The 21,367-nt window shown below is 22.5% G+C and overlaps 8 protein-coding genes across 8 annotated transcripts; 4 read left to right on the top strand and 4 right to left on the bottom strand. All coding sequences in view use genetic code 6, as the record gives it.

The window, feature by feature from the left end:
- Positions 1-1,008: 1,008 nt before the first annotated feature.
- TTHERM_001055503 (transmembrane protein, putative) lies at positions 1,009-1,869 on the bottom strand (the record flags this gene model as incomplete). Its single annotated transcript, XM_012800960.1, has 1 exon — positions 1,009-1,869. The coding sequence occupies one exon, from the start codon at positions 1,867-1,869 to the stop codon at positions 1,009-1,011; it is 861 nt and encodes a 286-aa protein (XP_012656414.1).
- A 119-nt stretch (positions 1,870-1,988) lies between these two features.
- TTHERM_001055501 (hypothetical protein) lies at positions 1,989-2,439 on the bottom strand (the record flags this gene model as incomplete). Its single annotated transcript, XM_012800959.1, has 2 exons — positions 1,989-2,305; positions 2,373-2,439. The coding sequence occupies 2 exons, from the start codon at positions 2,437-2,439 to the stop codon at positions 1,989-1,991; spliced, it is 384 nt and encodes a 127-aa protein (XP_012656413.1).
- A 2,004-nt stretch (positions 2,440-4,443) lies between these two features.
- Positions 4,444-6,214, top strand: TTHERM_01055500 (MORN motif protein; the record flags this gene model as incomplete). The annotated part of the gene is made up of 4 exons (XM_001027516.3): positions 4,444-4,784; positions 4,910-5,374; positions 5,654-5,922; positions 5,988-6,214. The coding sequence occupies 4 exons, from the start codon at positions 4,444-4,446 to the stop codon at positions 6,212-6,214; spliced, it is 1,302 nt and encodes a 433-aa protein (XP_001027516.2).
- Positions 6,215-6,969: 755 nt separating this feature from the next.
- On the bottom strand, positions 6,970-7,338 carry TTHERM_001055482 (hypothetical protein; the record flags this gene model as incomplete). The annotated part of the gene is made up of 1 exon (XM_012800958.1): positions 6,970-7,338. One exon carries the CDS (start codon positions 7,336-7,338, stop codon positions 6,970-6,972), a length of 369 nt encoding a protein of 122 aa, XP_012656412.1.
- A 1,061-nt stretch (positions 7,339-8,399) lies between these two features.
- On the top strand, positions 8,400-8,969 carry TTHERM_01055480 (EF-hand pair protein; the record flags this gene model as incomplete). The annotated part of the gene is made up of 1 exon (XM_001027514.1): positions 8,400-8,969. One exon carries the CDS (start codon positions 8,400-8,402, stop codon positions 8,967-8,969), a length of 570 nt encoding a protein of 189 aa, XP_001027514.1.
- An 816-nt stretch (positions 8,970-9,785) lies between these two features.
- On the bottom strand, positions 9,786-14,084 carry TTHERM_01055470 (ATPase, histidine kinase-, DNA gyrase B; the record flags this gene model as incomplete). The annotated part of the gene is made up of 4 exons (XM_001027513.2): positions 9,786-11,666; positions 11,721-12,469; positions 12,536-12,763; positions 13,196-14,084. 4 exons carry the CDS (start codon positions 14,082-14,084, stop codon positions 9,786-9,788), a joined length of 3,747 nt encoding a protein of 1,248 aa, XP_001027513.2.
- Positions 14,085-15,580: 1,496 nt separating this feature from the next.
- Positions 15,581-16,999, top strand: TTHERM_01055460 (hypothetical protein; the record flags this gene model as incomplete). Its single annotated transcript, XM_001027512.3, has 1 exon — positions 15,581-16,999. One exon carries the CDS (start codon positions 15,581-15,583, stop codon positions 16,997-16,999), a length of 1,419 nt encoding a protein of 472 aa, XP_001027512.2.
- Positions 17,000-17,985: 986 nt separating this feature from the next.
- TTHERM_01055440 (MFS transporter) lies at positions 17,986-20,896 on the top strand (the record flags this gene model as incomplete). The annotated part of the gene is made up of 4 exons (XM_001027510.2): positions 17,986-18,067; positions 18,117-18,569; positions 19,626-20,345; positions 20,700-20,896. The coding sequence occupies 4 exons, from the start codon at positions 17,986-17,988 to the stop codon at positions 20,894-20,896; spliced, it is 1,452 nt and encodes a 483-aa protein (XP_001027510.2).
- Between the last annotated feature and the right edge of the window lie 471 nt (positions 20,897-21,367).

Raw genomic sequence — 21,367 nt, 5'->3', positions numbered from 1 at the left:
TAAGAATATTTCTCAATAAAACTGGATTTATTAATCAGTAAAAATGAAAAAATAATATTGGAAAATTATTTATCTCAAATATTAAATATAAAGAATTTAAATTAAAGTAAATTAAATTATTCCTAAACTTTAGCTAATCTTCAAGATAGTTAACCTCATATCAACCAATAAATCTATTTATCTATCTATCAATCAATACATTCAATTTTTTCTTGTAAATATAAGTTTTGTTAACAAATGTTCTAATCAAAAATAAAATAAATATATTTATATATCATCTAGTCAATTCATTTTTATATTATTCATTTGTAAATTTAATAGTTATCACTCCAGTTAATTCATAATATCATTTAAATATTTATAAAATACAAATAAATCAAATAGTTATTTATTTTTGCATAAAATTTAAATTAAGAATTTACAAAAATTCTAATAAACAAAAAAGATAAATAATGTTGTTGGAGACATTTTGATAACAAACTGCATATAAATATATGAATTATACCATAATCCTCATTATGAATTTAGTACGAATTACAAGGGAGTTTTTTTTTATTGGTTTCTAAATTTTTTAAAACAAATTTAATTTACTTTGAAAAGAAAAAGATACAGTGGTAGATATATATTTTGATCAAAAACTATAAATAAATAAATAAATAATTATTTTAATTATAAAATAATCTTAAACAAATATTTTAATTGTATAATAATTATTTAAAAAGGATTTTAAGACTCTTAAACTTTTAATTATTTAAAATTTTTTAGTTTTACTAATTTATTTTAAATTGCAAATATTTAACAAATTAATTTATTAAAACATAATTCTTAATTCATTTACTTTTAACAACAAAATAAATGATTGATGATTTATTTTCTACTTATGAAAATGACTTAAAGAAACAACTAAAAGAAGAAATTGCAAATATTAAAACCTCATTTAACTGCATACTAAAAAATTTCGAAAAGAGTATCAATATTCTAATTTAAAATAAATTTAAACAATTAAAGTCATTTCGAAATAACCTTTGTGAGGACTTTGAAGAAATACTAAATACACTAAAATGTTAATTTCAAGATGGATTAATAGGTTTGAAAAATGAAATAAGTTTATGCGCTTATTAAACTGTAGATTCTAATACGTTAGAATCCAATTTTGATGAGAGTATTAAGAATATTTAAAAAAATCGCCAACAATTCGATTTATATAGCTTTAAATACTATAATTGCATCCAACCTGATAAAATTCAACCAAAAAATGACAACGTTTCTTAAATATATGTTTTAAATAAGAATTTAACAGCGTTACTCTACCACAATTAACATTCGATTACATTAGTTGATCATAATAAACATGAAATTGAGAAAACTTTTAAGACACCTTTTATTATTAGAATTATCTCTTCGAATGCTACTGCTAATTCTTTATGTTACTAAACTGATAGAGAGATATTTTTAATTAATTATAAAACTACTAAAGTAGTTAGGATGTTTGTTTTGAGTAATACTGGTGATGGAATGATTTGTGCTTGCCAACTTAACAAATATACATTTGCATATGCAACTAATTTTGGGAGAATTTGGATTGTAAATGTAATGAATGGTGAAACAGTTACTAAATTAGATGGTGAAATACCTACTGTGCTCCTTAAATTTAACAATAAATATCTTATTTCTGCAGGAATAAGCAGAGGTCTATACCTTTGGAATTGGAGAAAAAAAACTGTAGAACAGAGATTTATAGGACACAACACAAGAATCAACTGTGTTATTAAATTTGATAATGATCATATAGTTTCTTCTGATTAATCTGGGAAAATATATATGTTCAAAATTTCTACATGCACAAGATGCAAATAGTTTATTGGGCATGAAAAATCAGTTGTAAAGGTCCTGAAGTTGAATTAAGACTTTATAGTCTCCTGCAGTTTTGATAAAACGATAAGATTTTGGAATGTTTCTCAAGAAATTTGCTTTAGAATATTAGATCATCACTAAAATTTTGTATTACATATAGCTAAATTTGGTAAAAATAAAATGATAAGCACATGTTAAGATAAGTTTATTTATATATGGGGTTGATAATAAAAAAATAAATATTTTTCAAACAATTAAAAATTTATTTTTTTCTAATGTTTCTATACTAATAATATAAATTATATGTATGATAAATACAACTTATAATTTATCCTATCTTCAATGGTTATAAGTTATTGTTCTTTCTTATGCACAGCATTAGCTTAAACAAATATTCTCTTTATCCTTTTGATTCCTCTAGCTGTTTCAAAAATGAATGATTTCTTTCTTTCTAATTTTGAATTATTTTTAAAATGTAAAGAAAGTAAGTAAGATCTATGATATTTAGTTTTTAATACTCAATGAAGAGTCAATTTTTTAATCAAACTAATTAGTATTTAAGATATTTATTTATTTGTTTTTCATTTACTTTGTTTGTGAGAGAATTATTCAAATGTTAAAATCAATAATAATAGAAATAATATCCTTTTTAATTTCTATGGTAGGTATGTATGTTTGTTTGTTTCTATTTATTATTATTTTAAATGATAATTTATTTTAAATTAAATTAATTTAATTTTAAAATTAAACTATTTGCTTAAAGTGTAAATAATAATTTATTTTCAATATATTAAATACAAATCTTTTGTTGAATTCTTAAATTTATTCTGATACTTACAAAGTTGTTTATTGATTTTCCTTAATTATTATTTTTACATAAATCTCATAAAAATATCCTTCATCTCATTAGAAATGAACATTTATATTAGTTTAGTTATTTTTATTTTATTTGAAAGTAATCTTTGTTTATTGTTTTTAAAATAAAAAAAATTAATTTATTTACCTAAAATAGATCAATCATTTATTTATTTCTTTCTTTCTATAAAATTGTTATGGAAATTATTTTTTAAATAATTTTTGAGTAAAATTATAAATAAAATTAGTAATTGTTCTAAAAATAGAAGTAAGAGTTAATAAAATTTTTTATTATGTATTAATATGAATTTTACTTTCAAAAAATAATGAGGATTTTAATGAGATAATAAATAACCACAAACTAAATTCTGAATTTCTATTTATAAATCTTATTTTTTACAATTAATTTCTTGAATGTAAGATATTCCTAAATATAAAAGATATATTAAATTATAACCCTAATTTGAATTACCATTTTTCAGATTTATTTTACCTCAAAAAAAAGTGATATTCTTTATTTTTTTCATATTATTATGATAAATTAAGTTAGATATTGTTAAGTGCAATCATTTAATTTTACCTTGTAAAATATTATCTTTGATATTTTTATAAAAAATTAATGGTCATTTTATTATCTTTTTTAATGTAAAGCTTTTCTTTTTTTTAACTTATCAAAAAAAATTAGATGAAAAAAATATCTAGCCTATTAATTAAACTTATATTTGAAATATATTTAATTAATAATAAGCAAAAAAGGTATTTTTTTTAATTATGATTACACTGATTTTTGCTCAAAATTCAAACCATTATCAATTTTATTTTTTGGATATATTTATAAAAAGAACAATATGATATGAGAGATATATCTATTTATTTTTATATTTAATCTAGTCATATAATTGAGATCAAAAGTAAAATTAAAGAAGAAAAAAGTAAAATAAATTTCATCATAAAATAAATATTTTTTTAACTGAAGCAGGCATTTTTATTATTTATTTTACAAGTTTAATATATAAAATAATGAAATAATTAAATAAGTATGTATGTGTACTTATATATATGCATGTATTAGATAAATAAGCCAGATTAATAAAAATTAGTGTTTTATTTTTATTTGTTATTTATGATATCCGTAAACAGCTAAATCCACTTATTATTAATTAGTATTAGTTAATTGAATAGTCTTAGCCTCTCAAATTGGTAACTATTTTTCTCAATATTATTTCTATGATTACAAATTGAAAAAATTTTATAATATTAACTGTAAAAATAGGTCATTCTCATTCATTCAATCATCTATTTTGAATTACATTAAATAATTCCCTTGATCACAAATTCTAATTTTTGCCAACAAAATTAAAGGAAAAAAATCACTAAATATTTATTATTCACTTTAATTCATTGATCGATTACAAGAATAATAAAATTAGAAATTTTTTAGATAATAAATTAACTATCTTATTTCAAAGTGAATACTTATAATAAATAGAAAGTATAAAGTAGATATTACAACTTATTCTTATAGTTATCTTACTTATTTAGTTAACAACAACAAAAAAACTAGCATATTTAGGCAAGCAGAGAGTTAGTAAGCTCATCATAAATATAACTGTTCTAAAATTTAAAAGCGGGATTACATTCAATAAAGAATCGTAACTAACTAACTAACAAACCATATTTTAATTGATTAATACATAAATAATACGTTACTAGTGAAGAATCATAGAATTAATTATGGGAAACGAGTGTTGTTCGAATTGCAATGTAGGTGGCAAGTAAAGGGAGCTCTAAGATAATATAATAAAAGAGACTCCCAATGGGTTGGCTTTAGAAGAAACAAATGGTAAAATCGAAGATGGAGATACCAATGTATAGAGTTTCTAAGGAAATTAAAAGGTCGTTACTAATTTAGCTCCAGATTCGAGTTAAAATTTTAGGAAGTCAAGCTTGAATGCTGCTTCTTAACATGAAAGACGTCCTTCTTAATAAAGCAATGCGTTTTATGAGAATGGGCATGTAGAAAATGAATTATTAAACAATAAATAAAAGGATGGAAAGAGACCTTCTGTATTGGAGTAATTAAATATTATTCATGAATTAGTTAATTATATATTTTTGATTCAAAAATGTTCCAATAAAATTTTACTTAGATAGTATCATTTAGGTTTATTTTAATTCATATCTGTTAATATAACAAAAGTCACTCTTCTTAGAACTAACAAGTAGTTAGCGTAAATAGTGCTAGAGCATAAATCAATACTCCTAAATAGAATAGCGATGAAGCGATGGTACTTATGCATGGATAAAGCTATAACACTGATTAAGAAATAGAAAGACTATTGTCTAAGTTCGATAATACGGATTTAATCAATAAAGATAGAAGCTTCAAAGATATGAGACCATCAACAAATGAAGTTTATAAGTTGGATAAAACTGGTGATATTTATGTTGGAGAAACTCTAAATAAAAAGAGGAACGGATTTGGAAGACTTATTTGCTAAAATGGAAGTTTTTATGAAGGATATTGGGAAGGAGACAAATTCAATGGATAGGGATTTTATTTAGATAGCGAAGGAAATTATATCAAAGGTTAATTCAAAGACAATAAACCTCATGGTCGTTGTCTTCTAAAGAAAAAAGATGGTGGAATTTACGAAGGCGAAATGTAAATATTTATTTTATTCATTCCTTTGAAAATCAATCTAAATTTTTTACACCAGTTAAAATGCTTTGAAATGAATTTTAATTATTTAGATTCGTTATGTATGCAATTATTTAGCTTATTTATTTATATATTTACAATTTATAGTAAAATCATTTTTAATCAATTAAATAAAGAATAAGTGATTCATTTATTTATTTATTATTTAGTACTGACTGGAAAAATAATTTATTTTAATATTTTATAAAAATTAATTTAAAATAACTTTATTAAATTTTATAGGAAAAATGGTGAAAAAGATGGTGAAGGAGAAGAAACTACTTAGAAGGGTATGACATATAAAGGACATTTTAAGAATGGGTAAATGCATGGAGAAGGAAAATACTCCATTTCAAATATGTATACTTTTGAAGGATCGTTTGTCAACGATTTCATTGAAGGATAAGGAAAATGTGTTTGGAAAACAAAGAAGGCATATAATGGTTAATGGCATTAAAATCGTATGCATGGAAAAGGTGAATTCACATGGCCTGATGGAAAAAGATATACAGGTAAACTATTTTTTTATCATAAATGATTATTTTGTTTAATCTTGTTTCAATATTTGTTTATTTAGGTGACTTCTATTAAGATTAATTTGATGGCTATGGCGAGTTTTTATGGTCAAATGGTACTTGCTATAAAGGATAGTGGAAGCAAGGTAAAATGCATGGAGCAGGTAAAATTACCACTCCAGAAGGAAAGGAAATTTCTGGTAACTGGATTAATGGAGAATATTAGCAATAAACCCAAGGAAATTAGAATGAAAACCAAGTTACTACTTAAAACGAATCAACAAAATGAAATAAAAAATATCTTAGCCTCAGCAGTTAATTTGCCATTATTGTAAAAGAATAAATTATTTCTAATCCAATCTCAAGTTTCTCTAATAAATATAAATATAATAAAAAACAAATAAATAAATAATTATGATAATCGAACTAAATATTTCGAAAGTAAATTAAGTACTTCGCAAGTAAGCTTATAAATCAAATCAACTTTTTATAGAATCTGCAAGAAGAATTTATTTTTCTTTTAAATAAGATAAAAATTTTACTAGCGAAAGAATGAATGAACAAACAAACACCAAAAAAAAAATACATAATAAAATTAAAATTTCGAAAATATATTCGTTGATAAAAAATACCTTTTATTAATTATCTATATCTATCTATGTAAGTAAGTAAGTAAGATTTATGTATGTAACTCATTTATAAATTCATATCACATGGTATGTCTTGTACATATTCTTTTATAAAATTTTATACAAAAAATACAATTTTTAATATTCTGTTATTTGTTTAATTGAGTTAGCATATTGGAAACATAATTGTTTTTAATAATTTATTTATAGCATATCAACTTTAGATAGAGGATTATTAATTTATTTACTTTTTTTTATTTAATTTTATGATTGATTTAAAGGATAAAATAGAAAAAGATTATAAAAATTCTATTATTTAGGAAACAGCTAATGATTTTGTAAATCAGCTGCTTAATAAAGGAGATGAAGGAATTGAGTAGATGCTCTAAATAGTTTATGGAGGAAATTAAAATATTCAAAAAGACCAAATATAATAGTTATTAAAATTTATAAAGTAGAACAAATTTGATGATGTATCAAATGTCAAATCAAAGCTAAATTAAATCCTAAATGAGGATAACCTAAAAAAGTATGAAGGAGATTTAATTTTGACAGATTTATTTGAAAAATAGCAGCACTTTAATCTTGCATAGCAATCAAAATATGATGATTAGGCAAATATCCAAAAAAATAGTAACGAAAATATTGATAATTCATCTAACTAAAGCTAGAAATTATTCTCAGATCCAATAAAAAAGAGTAGAACATAAAACCAAAAAAAATCATTATACTCTTCTGAAGTTGAAAAACTAATAGAAAATTCAAAAAAAATATTTTGGGGCATAGATATGGAAAGAATAGGAACTATACAAAATAAATAGGATATTGACTATTTTCTTGATTCATTTAAACAAGAGCTTGATAAGTAGTAATTGAATTTAACTCATGTAGAAATCTATGATTAAATTTGTTCGTTATTAGGAGTAAAAATAATTTAGAGGATAGATATCGATTAATTAGAAAAAATTGTTGTGGGTTTCATATCCAACTAAACTATAATTCCGCTATATAAAATATGATTGATATTCATTTTATATTAGCAAATTAATTTATGTTCAATTTACAAAATTAAAATAAATTAGACTAATATTTTAAAATTATCAAATAAAAAAATCATATTTCTTTAAAAATCTATCATTTTATGTTTTTCTTTTTCCAATTTAACAATTAAATACTCTTAATTTAGCTAATTAGCTATTCACTTAGTTTTTGTATGTAAATGGGTTAATTGATTGGTTGATTAGTTAGTTAGTAAGATATATTATCTTTCTATTTTTTGGAATATTTAAGATAAATTACTTACATCAATAATTTTAAAATATATAATTTTGAGAGAAAGTAAGAAATATATTTTAAAAAAGAATAAGCTGAAATTAAATACCTTCAGTATTCTAATATAAGTGAACTAGATGTAAAATGCCATTTCGATTCACAATAAGCTTTTTCACTTTTCACTATTCATTTTTGGTTAAAAAACCATGCACGAATTATCGTGTTTTACAGTATTGTTTATTATTTTTATTTTAAAGCGGAGTTGCAGAATGAATGAATCATATTATAAATTATTTATTCATCCACAAAAATTATTTACATATTTTTCTTTTATCTCATTCATAAGATATATTTGCTAATTCTAAAGAAATTAAGTCATGCTTTTTGTAAGATTTTTTGTTATAATTTAAATTATATCTATATACTATTTGTATGTATGTATGAATGTTTATTTATTATTAATTTATTTATCAGTTTTCAATCTGAATAATAAAAATAAAGTATTTATAAATTTATTAATTAATTTTTTAATCTCTTTATCAATACATAAATAAATAAATTAATATTTAGAGAATGATCAGTGAGTAGGAAGCAAGGTTAATAGGAAAGCAAGTTTTCCTAAACTACTCTGCTAATGGATAGGTAGATGGGTTTAAGCTTATAAAAGATGGATAAAAATTGTTAGGTTATGATTATACTCCTACTTAAGAGGAAGTTAGCTCATATGGTTCAAACATTTTAGATGCAAATAAAGATAAAAGCATTACACAAGAAGACTTTGAAGCTTTGGCTATTAAATATTTATGTAATAAAATTGATTTAAAAGCTTAGGTTACACAAGTATAGTAATAAGAAGAACCTGTTAAAAGGTATTCAAAAGCGGTAGAATAAAGACTAGATGTAGCTAGAAGGCTATTCAAAAAGTTTGATAGAGATTAATCAGGTGTAATTTCAAGAGATGAAGTACCTCAACTCCTTGAAGACACTTACAGAGAATTAGGGATGAACTAAAAAGTTTCTAAATAAGATATTGACGATTGGATGAATTTGAATGATGTTAACAAAGACGGACAAGTCACTTTGTAAGAATATGAATAAGTTATTTTATAATCTCTAAAAAAGGCTGGCATAAGCTTAGATTGACTAATGTATAATAAATAAATAAACAACAATTATTAAAATTTTCAAATTATATTTTAAACTGCTAAAAAACATAAAATAAATAAATATATTAAAATGCTTTTTGAAAATTTTGTGTTTACTTTTTAAATATTAAAATAAATATAATAAAATAAATTTCATAAATCATCTTATTTACAATTAAAATATGAACATATTTATTTAACGGGAAAAAATCATTAAAAACAGTAAAAATAAAATAAATTTCATAGATAAAAGAAAATATATAATCTACTAAATATAATTTGTTAATTCAGAATAAATTTATTTCTAATAAAATCATTTTAATTAGTTTTTCTTGATTATTTCAGTTAGCTGATCATATCAAAATTAATATACATTATTAATTTGATATTAAAATTTTATATTTATTAATATTCCAATTAAATTTCTCAAAAGATTTACAAAATTAGAATAATGATGTTCAAATCTTATTTATGAATACTTTAACTCATATATTATTTTAGATAATAAGTATACTATATAATAAAATTATATTTTAAATAAAATTTACTTATTTATTTTAATTGAAGTTTTTCTTTAGGCATAAAAATGATAAAAATATTTAAAAGGATTATGCAAAATATTAATAAATAAAATAGTTAAATTATTATACTAATTGATTTATTTATCTATCTATCTATTTACATGTTCTTATAAAAATAGGTATTAAACAAATTATATATTTTTTAATTAAATTTCCAATTTAAAGTCAATATTTTTGTCAATTTTTGCTAGAAAATTTGCACAAACGGAGTTTTTTATATTCGTTCAGCAATTTCATTATTTTTTTATCAATTTTTATAAAATTTCTATAAGCAGCTTTTCTATTTCTTTAGGAGAAATTGGTTTGGGTAAAAAATAATCCATTCCGTAAATTTCACATTTTCTTTTGTCTTCTTCACCAACAAAAGCTGTACATGCTACTATTATTGGAGCTTCTTTTTATAAATTGTTTTTAATATAAAAAGATTTTATTTCTTAGACAGCTTCATATCCGTTTTTTACTGGCATGTCTAAATCCATGAATATTATTTTAAAATGACAACAGCACTTTACAGGAGAATTTAAATTAGGAAGGTTAATTTAAAAGTTATTATTTTATGAATCAATATTGTTCACATTTTTTAAATATCTTTACATGACTTTATCGATTGCTACCTGTCCATTTTATGCTTAAACATGCTAAATGTTATAAGTTAGAAGCAGCTTTTGCAATACATATCTATTAAATTCATTGTCATCAACTACTAAAACAGGAGGACAAGAACATTTTATTAATTCATTTACCATCACTTTCAAATTTTAACTAATTTTATTAGGCTATTTATATTTACCCTGCAATTCCTGTTATTATTATTGCTAATCTGTAAAATTAAAATCACTTTAAAAATTTTATTTTTAATCATTTTTGATTAAATTGTTTTAATTTTGAGGAAAATCTAAGTAATCAGTATCAAGAGACATATTTTTTAATCTTATTTCCAGCCCCTGATTAAATGAAATACTTCTATTTTTTGTTTCATCAATATCATTGCAATCTTAATCTTATATATTTGATATATCATATAAATTATTGAGATTCTCTGGGTTTTTGGCAGAAAAAGAATCAAAAAGGATTTCTTGGCTTTTTGAATATTCTTACTGCTCATCAATTAGCACGTTTTAATTTTCATTCTATTCTTCTATTATCTTGCTCTAGTTCTTATTTTCCTGATACTAAGTTTTAGATCTGATTGTATTTATTGGTTTTAAAGTAGAGTTTGAGTAATAAGATTTTAATCGTTTGTCACTGTTCTAATTAAAACTAATATATGAAGCAGATTAAGAAGAATTCTTAAAGTTTCCTACATTTAACTTAGAATCAAACATGTTAATTTACTTGGAATAGACATTAACTGAGCTCTCTGCTTTCGTTTCAGATGTTGCTCTCGTATTATTGGTCAAAGAATAATATTGACTCTGCTACGGAAAATTATTGCTGTTATTATTGAAGAGAAGTTCATTGTTTGAAAGATTCGATTCCATATTATTATCAGTCGTTGCCACAAATCCTTTTTGATTCAATTTATTTTCTAAGAAAAAGGAAAATGAGGAACCTTTGCCTAGCTCCGATAATACTTCAATTTTTTTGTTTTAACCTAATCCTCTTGCTAATTAAGAAGCTATTGACAAACCTAGACCTGCTCCTTAAGTATTGAGAAGTTTATTATTTTTTAAATCAACTTTTCCAAAAATTTCAAATATTTTTTAAATGTCCTCACTTGCTATTCCTATTCCAGTATCTTCCACAGTAATTTTAGTTAAACTCTCATTAAACTTCTCTACTCTAATCATGATATAGCCTTTTTATGTAAACTTAAGAGCGTTACTTAGTAGATTAAGTATAATTTATCTTATTCTAGTAGGATCTGAATAAAATTAGTAATTGACTTCTTCACTAAAATCAGTGAGAAGTTAAATATTTTTAATTTTAGATTGCATTTCTATTAATTTTAAACAATTTTAAATGATATTTTTAAGATCGAAATGCTCATAGCTAAATTTAAATTTCCCAACATCTATTTACGCAAAATCTAATATGTCATTTATAATATTTAGCAATAAGTGCTAGCTATTTAAGGCAGGGTCAATATATTCTTAAGCTAGTGGATTTGATACCTAGGTTATGAAAGAAAAAATTAAACACAAGTAATTAAATAAATAGTATTTTACCAAGTTTTTTAAAACTTCCAACAATGTCATCGAGCAGTTAAGAGGAGTTCTCAATTCGTGTGAAATAGATGCAAGCATTCTCATTTTGCATTAATTTTTAACTTCAAGCTCTTTAATTTTAATTTACTAGGAGATATCATCAATCATAATCAAAATAACAGGTTCAATGGAAATGTCTTTTTACTAATAAATGTTATTTTGCTGAAATTTACAAAGAATTATGTTAAGCAGTAAGCACTAGTTTTTAAAATTGATTTGAAACTGGATGCAATCATCACTGAAATTCAAATTTTGTATTTTTTCCTTTTAGTATATTGAAGATTTTCTTTGTTTTGCTTAATTTTTATTTTACATAGTTTAAACTCTTCTTAAAGCTGAAAAAGCCGATTCTTCCTGCTACTTTCCAACAAGAAAAAGATTTTATAACAACTAACTTACTTTAAGGTTCTAATCATTTCCATAAATGGCATTCTCATGCTTTAGAATATTTATGTTGCTTTTGTAAATTGTCGCAGTCCTTTCACTATTTATTATTTTATTTAAGTCACCAGAATTTTTAATACAAGAATCGTTATAATCTTATCTTTATTATTACTTTTAATTATTTATGTTAATTTATTTCAAGTTATTAATGTTCTTAGAACTGTTTTTATTTTGACTTTATTTATTACTCTCTTTACACTCACTTACATTCTGCTCTTCTAATCCTAAAGAATCCAGTTTTAATTTTTTTTCGCTTTTATATTTCACTTTATGTTTATTTTAATCAATAATCCTTGCCATATTTATTTTTTTATCTTTTAAAATTAATTTACTTTCAGCATGTTTAATTTCATTCTAATTAGTTGATATATTGCAAATTTGATCCATGATTTGTTCAGGTTTGCACTTTAGCAGCTTAGTTATAGAAGAATTATGGTAGATCATTTCTTTGTTACTGTCAACTACAACTATACCCTGAGGAAGTAAATTAAGCATATTATTATAGAAATCCTTAACACCTGTAAATAACTCTTATTCTTTAAAGCTTTTTTCAAGAAGAACTTAATTAATTGAGAAAAACTTCTTAATAACATAAAAAGCAAAGAAAAAAATTTGTAGCAGAAGAGAAGCTATAGAAAATTAGGATATCAATACTCTAACCGATAAGTATAAAATACAAAAGGCTGAATAAAGGGTATCGTAACATTTATTAGAACTAAAATTTCCGAACTCGGATAATTAAAAGATAATAAAAAGTAAATTCCAAGAGTAGACAATCATGAAACTTCTTTCATTAGAATTGTTAATCAATATCAAAATAGACTCGTACTAAAGAACAATTGTGAGACTAAAGCATAAGAGATAGAGTTTTGAAGATTAAATAGGTAAAATTTTGTTTTTTGACCCTTAATTAATTAAGAAAATTAAGATTACTCCAAAAATAATTTAAAAGAAACCTGAAATTAATAAAATAGTCCCAATAACTTCAATACTCAATTAATTGTATTAATTATTTCCCTTATTTGTTTAACTTTTGTTGCTTTCACTATTTAAGAATTACAAAGAACCAATTATCAAATATGACCCTGCTTAAAAAAAAAAAATTAAATATTTAACATATTCGTATTTCCATGTTATGCTCTTCTGTGAAAAGTCGTTCCCAGCATTAGAGCTAAGGCTTTTGCAAAAATTATCTCTCACCAAAGCAGTTTTTTTTTTTTGCTTTTTCTCATTAATATTTTAAGAATATATATTTTATTACTCATTATTAGTAGTTCTAGTAATTTTTTTTTATTCTACTTAGCTAACTTCTGCCTTTTTGTATTAGCTCTCTTTATAGTCTTCCAAATCCTTCTTAGAATTTACAGATTAGTTTGAGCTGCTTGGTTTTTTAGGAGGTGAAAATTGTTTTCTTTTGAAAAAATTCTTTTTGCTCATTATAACATAAGGAGATTTCTGGTTATCAGAGCTATTATCATTTAAATTACTCAAAGAAATATTATCATTATTATTTAGACCTTCTTTTGGTTTTTGTCTATCTACTTATCTTAATTACTAGATTTTCTCTTCTTATGCATTGCCAAGTTCACCTTGGCAAACAATATTTTATAAGTTTACATATTTCTTTAAATCAATTTGGTTTGTTTTATTCTTGCTACATGCATCGTGATTATTTTCACTTGTTTCTAATCCTTTTTATAGACTAGGATAATCACAAAGCTGTATTTAAATGTTTTGAGCCTACTATTAGCTAGGTTTAAAATCATCTTATAACATATTATTAATTTTCAAATAACTTTCTGAATTTTTATAATCTTATTCCTTTTGAATAGGCTTGGACAACACTTACTAATTTTTTTCGCTGTTTATTTAAGACTTCATTGAATTTGATTGTTTTTCAGAAAATTTAATTTAAGTAGCTATTTTTTAAATTAATTAATTACATGACCAATAAAATATATAAAATACTCCTTTGCATTATATTATTTTTACTTTAAAACTATAAAGTTTAATTCTATTATTTATGACTCTAAGATCTTCTAAACGAAGGAATAATTAATTCTACCTACTTAATTAATTTTTAGAAACACTCATTCATGTTCTTAAAATATCAAGCAAATTGTTTGTTATATACTCTAAGATTACTTTTACATCCAAGATATAAAAATTGTGCTTAATTTTTTCATTTATTTTAACATTATTGAAAATAGAAGCAAGCTAATTAATGTGAAATTGCAAAGATTATAAAAAAATTATATTTCTTTAAAATTATTTTGAAAAAAAGATCAAAATAAACACAAGAAAGCCTAACAACTCATGCTATTATAAGGATAAACAAATTTAATTATATCATCTATTAATAAATAGATAAATCTTTTTAAATAACTATTACATTAAATATTTCAAAATTAGTTTGTAAGTTCTACAAGCATTCTGTATTAAAATTATATTTAAATGGATAATTGAATGAAACTTGTTAAAAATGAAGATAAAATAAATAAAATGAAAAATAATAAAATAATTTTTTAAGACTAAATATTATTTTGTCATTCCTAACTAACTTTTAAATTACTTAAGTTAATAATTCAAATACTAAATTTAGAAATAAAATTTAATAATTTATTTTTATTAATTAATGTTTAATTCTAAAATCGAAAATAATCAATTTTCCAATAATTTTTATGGTTGATAAAATCAATTTTGTTATTTCCTTTTTTTATTTATTCTCATTAATACAAAATTAAATCTTATTATTTTAAATTGTATTAATTTGAATAAAACTTATTTTTTGTTTTCTTTCTTTTTATAAAATTATTATATTATTAAAGAGTTGTTAATCTTAATTGATGACATAATATTGCTCCTATAATTATAAAAATTTGCACAAATTGAATCTATTTATTGGATATTTTAGTGAAAGAATTTTTTTTTACAATTTATAAAAGTAATTCAAATTTTAAGAAAGCAAGTAAGTATCAATCAATCAATATAGCTACATAATTTGAAGCATATAATAATATTCATCAGAATCAAGCTTTTAAATCCTAGTTGATTTAAATAGTAATATTTTACACATCAGTAATTAAATAAGATCTATGGGTTGTTGTGCTAATAAGGATCAACCTTTAAGTTAAATTAGCTAGACCACTATTAAATCGGAAGATTAAAGATAATCTCTTTATCAAACAAAAAATGACAAATACTTTTTTTTAACTCAACCAATTTTTATTTGCAAAAAGTTTTTAAAAATAGCAAACAAAAAATAAAATGTAGTTTATCTAAAGAGCTAAGATTTTAAAAACTAATTATCTATGCTTAGTATTTTTTTGAAAATTGTTTAATAGCTTCTAATATTGCAAAAAAGCAGTATGATAGGAATGGATTAAGATGTTTTAAGCGGAAGCGGTCGATAGAATTAAAATTTAGTAAGAAGGAGATCAAGCTTAAACTAAAATGGGATTAGCAACAATACTCCCTCTTCCTCTAAAAAACTTTAAGCTAAATAAGAAGAATAATCAATTATAAATATGGTAGTTTAAGTGCGATCTTTGTATATAGATTTAAAGAACCCTCAGCTAAAACTTCTATTTGAACACATCAATATTTAATATCTATAAGATAACTAGTTAAATTAAATCAAACTCAAAGCTTCAGTATTTCATAATGAGATAAGCAACGAAAATTTTGAATACACTTATGAATGCCCAGTAAAAAAAAATAAAAGGGGTATTTAAAAAGAAAAAGAAATTATATTGGATAAATACGTCAGTTTTATGCTATAATCAAGTCATACCCTTTCTAATGATTAAGAATTCAGTAAAAATAGCTATATCCTTTTTGAAATATATACATAAGATAACAATAGTGGCATAGTGAAAAAGGAGAGAGAGCAAAGAATATCATTAAATGAGTTAAAGTCCTAAACAGTAATAGAAAAAAATCTTAAGTTTTTCAAAGAAACTGATACAAATGGATCATCCATTAGTAAATTCGACTTATAACTCCAAGCATAACTTATTTATAACTAAAAAAGATTTCTTGATGAAATTGAAAAGGAATCTAAAATTTGTAGGCTCGCAGTATCAGACTCTTACAAGGATTTTAAATAAAACTTAAAAAAAATGAATTAACAACCATAAAATTAATAACAATAACATTAGTAAAATTTTTCAGAAACTTCTTAATTGAGATATTCAAGTAAAGAGACGTTGTAAACAGAAAATGATGCCTAAGTAAATCCAACATTAATTTTCTACAATTTGTTTGAAGCAGACTTTTAGAGTCCCTCAAATTAGAAATTGCAAAGATCAATATACTATCCTAAATCTCAATAGTATTTTGATTCAACAAATTAATCCAACAATAAAATATCTGCCCTCGATTATCAAGAAAGTTATTCTTGTTAATTTTAAAATAACTACATGGTCGAAGAAGAAGATGATGACGAATAAGAATATGAAAAAGTTAATACCAACTCAAACAATATTATTAAAAGCGAATTAAAATAGTATGAGGAATAAACAAAAAAAATCAATGAAGAAGAAGAGGAAGATAATGAGGAGTACAAATCTCAATTATTTTTATAATTCAATTCTTTTAATCCTCATAAGAATAATAATTTAGATATGTATTTTAAAAATGATACAGATGAGGTTATAAATATGTTTCAAGATAAATAAAATGACATTGATTTGTCAAGCCCCATTTATCAGTAAAGCGACTAAAGTGCTTAAGAATTAACATCTCCTATTTCTATTTAAAAAAACATATAAACATCAAATTGTTATGACAATTGAGAATAATTAAAATAAATAATTTATTAATTAATTAATGAATTTTTCCTAAACAAAAATCTAAAAACAAATTTTTAATAAAAATTAAACACACACACACATACATACATTCTTGACAGTAAACATGATTAAAAAGAACTTTTAAAGAAATTTTGATTAAATTATATAAAATATATACAATAATTTTTATTTTATGCTTAAGTTTTATGTAAATAGTTAAATTACACTAATTAATTTTAAATTCAGTAATCTTTTATCGTTAATATTAAAAAATTATTATTCTTGAAATTATGTACAACTAAATTGCAATTTAATTATTTATTTATATTACAATTAAATAATTAGATTTGTTTAAAATTTATGAAATAGAATAAGAAGTTAACTTCTTCAGCAAAAAATGAGAAAATTCAAGACTTTAAAGATTAAATTAAATGAGGAAAATAACTTCTATTTGAGAATAGATGTAAATAATTTAAATTTGGTTTCTAGAACTTAAACAAAATTGCTGATTAGAACTGCATTAATTACCAGTCCCAGTTTTAGAACTATTTTTGTTAAATTGAAAGTCTTTTAATCAGAAAATTTCTTACTGCATGTTGTAAGGTAAATAAAATAGAAGTACAAGATGTTTAAATATATAATTACATTAAAGATTTTTTCCCCCTAACATAAGCTTTGTGTTTATTTATTTTTTATTGAAAGAAAATTTACTCTTGAGGTGAGAGAAAAGCACTTTGTGAGGGTAAATAAAATACCAACAACCGCAGATTTTAATTATACCTTATTTAGGTTTTTATATAAATATCTACTACTTTGTTTTAATGTGATAAAATTTCAATTATTTTTATTTAACAAATTTTGCTAAGAAATATAAAGGCTTTGTAAAGGATACATCCAATCCAATCCATTCTATAATAAATTTTTAATTGATAAAAATCATCCAATAAAATAAAAATAAAAATATTTATCATCATTCTCTCTAATCTTAAATGTCTATTGAAGAAGAAGAAATACTTGCAAAGGCTGAGCCTCTACTGTTTAATGACTAAAAGGAGTCTGTTTCTACAAATGGTAATATATTTTATACAACCTAGATTCTAAACTTTTTGTTTTATACTAGATACTCAAACCTCAGTAATTATCTCTAATGATTTGCAAGAGTCATTTAAATAGAGTCTGATAAAAGGTCAATAAGAAACATTACCTAATAGATACATAGAAAATAAGCGTATTTGGATGCTTCCATTCATTTGCACTGTCCTTTTTGGAGGATTCTTTAATTAGTCTTTCTAATCTTTTATCAAAGAATAGCTAGTATAAAAAATGAACATGAGTCCTTTTCAATACTAAATGTTTGTTCTGATTCCGAATCTACCTAATATCCCACTCCCTTTAATAACAGGTCCAGCTTTAGATGTTTTGGGAGCTAGAAATGGATTAATAATTTTTACAATCCTAATAGCCATCAGCATGGTCATGTGCACAGTCGCAGATCCAATGTAGTCATATGGTATGATTCTTGCAGGAAAAATTCTATTATCAGTTGCTATTGATGCCTAGACTATTGCACAAGGTAATTTGAAAAAGATAAATCTATGAATGAATGAATAAATGACTCCTTTCATTCATACGATATTTCTTTTATTATTTAATTTTTGATATGTAAAATCTTATTCAAGAAATTTTGAAATTTTCAAAAGTTATTTTTAATTTTTTATAAATTTTGATAGAAATTCATTATTAACTAGAACTATTTCACCTTTTTATCTGAGTAAACTACAAAATTTATCAGATGTTTCTTTTTAAACACTTAAAATTTTCCACTAATTCAGTTGAAAGTAAGACGTCGTAATATTAAAAATTCCTAAATTTGGATAATTGATTACATTCTCCAAAATTAATTTCATTATCATAATCTTTACAAAATTATAGATGAAGAGATAAACCTTAGTATAAAAGTTGTACTTTAATTTTTAGATTTTTATTCAAATAAAGTCTAACATTTTTGAAACGATTTTCATTTAGCTTTTTAACAATTAATTCATATTAATTTAAAACTAACATTTTGTCAAATTTTCACATTACTATTTATTTATTTTTCTTTTAAAGGATTGTTATATTACCCTTCACATTAAAAATTCTTAATCAAAATCTTTAATCATATTCTTTAGCGAATCATTTATTTTGCTTATGAAAAAAAATCGATTTAATTTAGTTCTTATTCATACAAAATCTTAGATTTACAATGAACTTAATTCAAATAATCATAAATTATGAATTCACTTCAAAAAGCAAAAAAAAAAAATTATGAATTAATTTACTTACAATTACTAGATTCATTTTTATTTTATTCTATTTTCACATAAAAATGTTTAATTAAAACGATGAAAATAAAATCTCTTACTTCAAGCGAAATCAAAGTTAAATATTTTTTCTTTTCAAAATTATTATCAAAATTAAAGAATTCTATTAACAATTCAACATTATCGCATTCAAATATAATTAATTTTTATTTTTTTAGATAATTGCACTTAAAACATTTAAATTATCTTAATTTATGCTAATTTTTAACTAAATCTTGAAATATTTTTTTAATTGTTTTATTTAAAATTTATTTTATATTAACTAGGCTGCATACTTGGTAAATGGTATAAGAGTAAAGGTTTAGCTACGGCTTTTACTATAAACAGTTTATTTTGCAAAGTAGCTTCTTCCACTTCAGGCGTATTTTATCCCATGTTGTATCATTAATCAAATGGTCTATTTTTGCCTTTTCTTGTTGGTGTTTGCACTTGTGTTTTTAGCTTAGTTTCTTCTATCTTTATATTCATTTTTGACAAAAAGGCTGACTAACACGAATAAGCTAATTAAGAAAATGCTTAAATTCAAAAGCATCAATTTAAATTAAGTGACTTCAAAAAATTTCATGGCATGTTCTGGTGTTTTGCAATTCTGAGTCCTTTGACATTTGGAGCATTTACTTCTTTCCAAAACTATTTACAAAGTGTACTAACTCATAAATTCGAAATAGATCAAACACTTGCTGGTTAAATGATGTCAGTGCCCTATTACATTGCATATACCGTTCCTATTTTTGGACTCTGTGCTGATAAATATGGCTAAAGATTATCTATGATGATTGTCACTAGCTCTTTTGCTATTATCTCGTTGTTAATGTTCTTATTAGCTCCTTAAGGTTCTAGTCCAGCAATAGTTTGGATCGCTTTCGTTATGTTTGGTATATTCCTAACTTTGATATGTACTTATCTTTACCCAACAGTCCCTTTAATTACTCAAAAGAATCTATTGAGCACAGCCTTTGGTATTACTCATACCACAAGAAGCGCAGGTATTTCTTTTATAATATTATAAATTAGGCATTTCTGGCAATTTAGATTTTGAATTACTTATAAAATTGGTGTTTTTGTTATTTAATTAGATGGAAATACCAATTCGTAAATTCGTCTAATTTAAGAGGAAAATCAACTCCAACATTTTTTCTTTTATTAAATTTATTTTTTTTTCATTCAGAAATGGAATATAAAATTGGTTTTTTAATAATTTAATTTGACAGAATTACCAATTCATACCTAATTCATTTTTAGAAAAATCAACTCCAATATTTTTTCTTTTATCAAATATTTTATTTTTTACCTAAATAAATTGTTAAAATAATTATTTATAAATTTTAAAATTATATTAGTTGTATCCCTACTTTCTTATTTAGGAGGTTTCTTAATGAAAGATGATAACTCTGGAAGCAACGAATACCTTTTAACATATCTAATAATTTTTGCTTTATCATTAGTAGTTTCAATTTTTACCTTTTTCTACGATAGGAAAAATGGAGGATTTGTAAATTCAAGGACTCCTTTAAGATTTTTAGAGAGCAAAAAATGAAAGAAAAAAAAATACTGTTTATCTTAAGTTGACTTTCTTTCTTTATTTATAAATTTAATTATAAAAATATTATAACAAAAATATTATCAATATAAAATATTATTACTGATCTATATAATAAATTCATATAAATATCATCTTTAAATATACTATATATATAATAAAATATATTTATCAATATAATAAATCATCTTTACTAAACTGTAACATTAATTAACAGAACACTCTGTAATTCAAACCCTTTGTTTACTATGTTATTTTGTTATTTCTTTCAATTATTAACAATAAATAACTCTTTAAATAAAAAAATTTAAAAATTAATTTTTATAAATTTTATCTTTCATTTTTATTTAATGTTATAACAATACTAATATCCAACAATTCAGATAAATATTCAATACTTTTCAAAAAATTTTAAACAATTTAAATAAAAATATTAATTTTTTACTTAATTATTTGCATTACAAAAAA

The sequence above is a fragment of the Tetrahymena thermophila genome (assembly GCF_000189635.1).
Source record: "Tetrahymena thermophila SB210 genomic scaffold scf_8253880, whole genome shotgun sequence".
NCBI lineage: Eukaryota > Ciliophora > Oligohymenophorea > Hymenostomatida > Tetrahymenidae > Tetrahymena > Tetrahymena thermophila.
Note: the sequence above shows the minus strand (reverse complement) of the source record. Positions and strands in the feature narration are given on the sequence as shown.